General features: G+C 39.7%; 1 protein-coding gene across 2 annotated transcripts in view; it reads right to left on the bottom strand.

Annotated features, from left to right (window-relative positions):
• The window catches only part of LOC107674495 (neuronal-specific septin-3-like), a 66,777-nt gene extending 64,443 nt beyond the window's left edge, over nucleotides 1-2,334 (bottom strand). For both annotated transcript variants that reach the window (XM_016468475.1, XM_016468476.1), the window contains exon 1: nucleotides 2,172-2,334. In XM_016468475.1, coding sequence (XP_016323961.1) covers nucleotides 2,172-2,193 — 22 coding nt within the window. In that variant the 5' untranslated portion in view covers nucleotides 2,194-2,334. The remainder of the gene's footprint in view (nucleotides 1-2,171) is intronic.
• Nucleotides 2,335-2,958: the final 624 nt, after the last annotated feature.

Here is a 2,958-nt window from a genome sequence, read left to right as displayed (position 1 = left end):
CAAGGACTCCTCTCTGTGCCAATCACAACAGGCTTGGCCAGCTGACCAATCAGAGCAGAGTAGGCTTATGCAAGGGAGGGGTTTGCTCTGAACTTGCCTGGAACGAATCGTTTCGAAATCATTGGCAAATGACTCTAATATTAAATGTATATTATGAGAAAATTACAATGTTTTCTGACCTTAGATGCATTTAAACCTGCTGTAGGGGACTCCAACACAGTATTAGGACACTTTAAAATACCATATGACCTGCTCTTTAACTATGCTAACGTGTTGCCATGTAACAATCTTGAGTCTGAGCTCTGAGAGGAGACAGAAGGGCCAAAAAGTTATAGGATTCGCCGCCATATCACTTTCAAAACAATCTGGTGTGTTAATCACCATGGCAACATGTGCAAACCAATGAATACGGAGTACCAGGAAATAGCTCTGCCCACAACTTCCTCGATGAAGCTGAATTTACAGTTCGGAAATCTGTTCCTAGCCCTGATAACAGACACACACACACTTCAACACAATACAGTTAGCTTTATACAAATACAAACAGCTTTCAACACAAAGATGAATGCCCTGACACTTTCACAGACTCCAACCAGTCCTTTAACATCATTTTCACCACAAACAGAACTATTTGAATCTACAGTATATATAATATTCTGATGCAGAAAAGCTCCAATGCCCCTCTGTGGTCACCTGTTAAACTGCACAGCAACTCAAATTCAATACAGTTCTACAATATCAGTCCATGATGTGACATGTAAAACACATGATGACATTCTGATCAACAATACAAAGACTGAGCAATATGGTCTGCAAAACTAATGGATGAATAAATTAAACACAATATATTATATCTGGGTGTGTGTAAGGCATGTGGCATTGCCAACCAAAACAGCTGATGTTACAGGAGCTCCAAAGATTTGAGGCATGCCACACAGCAAACCCATCCCTGCACAGCTGCTCTGCGGTGTGATACAGACACAATCCTTATGGGAGATTCTGCTGAGTAAGGTAAACCTTCTCACTGTCACTCACACACACATACTCTATTAACTTAATAAATTCACTAGGGAGTTGTCCACATTCAACAAATCAAGCGTAGCGTTAGTTCTGGCAGGTCACGTTAGTCAAGCTCGCATCAGCTGACTCTCAGCTGATCCCCATCTACCTATGGGAATACGACACCTATCTAAGCATTCATATATAAGGTCCCTCAGTATCATTAGCAGTTTTCGCATGCTCAATAGCTAATTACCCTTCTCCATCCCCAGCTCCTCATCTGCCAGTCAGGATTCAGCCTTCTGATTATCCTTTGAATCAGACTAATTCTAAAATGTGTGCATAAAATTATTGAACATCTGCAATGTATATTGATGTTGGCTCTGTTCTGTTTACCCTGGGGGGTGGGGGGTATCACTGCTCTCCCTGCTCTCATCCATGCTAGGCTGCATGGATGCGCAGGGAGTTCTTGCCCAGAACAGAACCATACCGCCAATCCAAACTGTATGTTAATTGTCAATCATCTTTGACGATAGTGGTCCTGACAGAAGTATATTTCTATCTGGTTTCCCTTCGAAGTGAACACTGATGTCAATAGGTTTCACCTGTGAAACACTTTTAAACTATGTATAACTGAAAAGAGAAAAAAATACTTGAAATACAGATTGAGAGAGTTAGAAACCAGTTACATAGCAGAAACTAAAAAGAGGTTCTACTTCCTCATTGATATATCACACCCTTGGTCATGTGTCTTCCTTAAAAATGAAAAGCACAATCCACATACAGTAGATCAAACATAATGATTTGTGCACTTTGCAACTTGGAAAACTGATTTCCTTTTTGGAAGAAAAAAATAGTTAAGAATAGATAAGATTGACATAAATACAGTTTATTCAGACCAACAACTGTACTGTAACTACTTCAAAAAACTGTTTTGATCCAAACTCAACAAACATCAAAACACAGGAACTCAGGAGTACTGAGTGTCACACCTAACTGTGCCTGATTGCCACCTGACCTACCTGCAGAAAGTGGAAATTACATACACAGTACTTTCTATCAATTTCTCTAAAAAAAAAAACAGAGTAATGGACAATTTTCAAACCGATTTATGAAGGTTATCATTCTCAGCTGTCTTTTAAACTGAAAGAGCGAGTGACAGATTTACTTACCAGCGATTCTGTCTCGCTCCATAGCTGGATTATAGCTCCTAACAGCCACATGTGGTTTGTAGCGTTTCTCCTCCTCTCCCTTTATTTGCAGACTTCCCCTTTTGCTTTTTCCGAGAGTTTAGTCACTCTCCCCCTCTTCTCCCCTCTGTCTCTCTCTCTCTCTCTCTCTGTGTTCACTCACTTTGTTCTCCTTGTTTTTCCCTTTCTTTCTCTTTCTTTCTTTCCTTCTTCTTCTTCTTCTTCTTCCCCGATACTGATTTTAAAATTGTTTAAAGTGTTTCATTGACAAGTGTATCCAATGGAACTTCACTGACATGTGCTGATCATATGGCTTTATTCGATCTTCTTTCGTCTTTCTTTTGACCTCTTTTGACACTGAAGCTCTATTTTGTCTCTAAGATAAGTCATGTGGCTATGTTCAAACAGCCTAATGCCCTCACTATGAAAGAAAATGAGAGAAAACTTAAATCACTGCATTTGATGCAGCTGAATGTGAATTGCAATATGTCCTAAGTCCAGTAGATAGTGCTATGCATTACAAGAATTAAAGCTACAATGCAGTGATAATTTCGTTGACGAATAATTTTCGTCATAATTGTCGTCAACGACATTTTTTCCCCGACGACGACGAGACGATAACGAACTAAAACTCTTTTTGAATGACAAAAACTATGAGTAAATCTATTGACATTTTCGTCAACGAAAAAAAACGAGACGAAAAAGTTAGGGAGGGACGATTTGGGATGAGAGAGTCATTCAGAACGAATCTGCTGCGTGGCTCGGAGGT

Source organism: Sinocyclocheilus anshuiensis, unplaced genomic scaffold, assembly GCF_001515605.1.
Source record: "Sinocyclocheilus anshuiensis isolate Anshui unplaced genomic scaffold, SAMN03320099.WGS_v1.1 scaffold1157, whole genome shotgun sequence".
In the NCBI taxonomy this organism is placed as follows: domain Eukaryota; kingdom Metazoa; phylum Chordata; class Actinopteri; order Cypriniformes; family Cyprinidae; genus Sinocyclocheilus; species Sinocyclocheilus anshuiensis.
The sequence above is the reverse complement of the archived record's forward strand: the minus strand, read 5'-3'. Positions and strand labels throughout refer to the sequence as shown.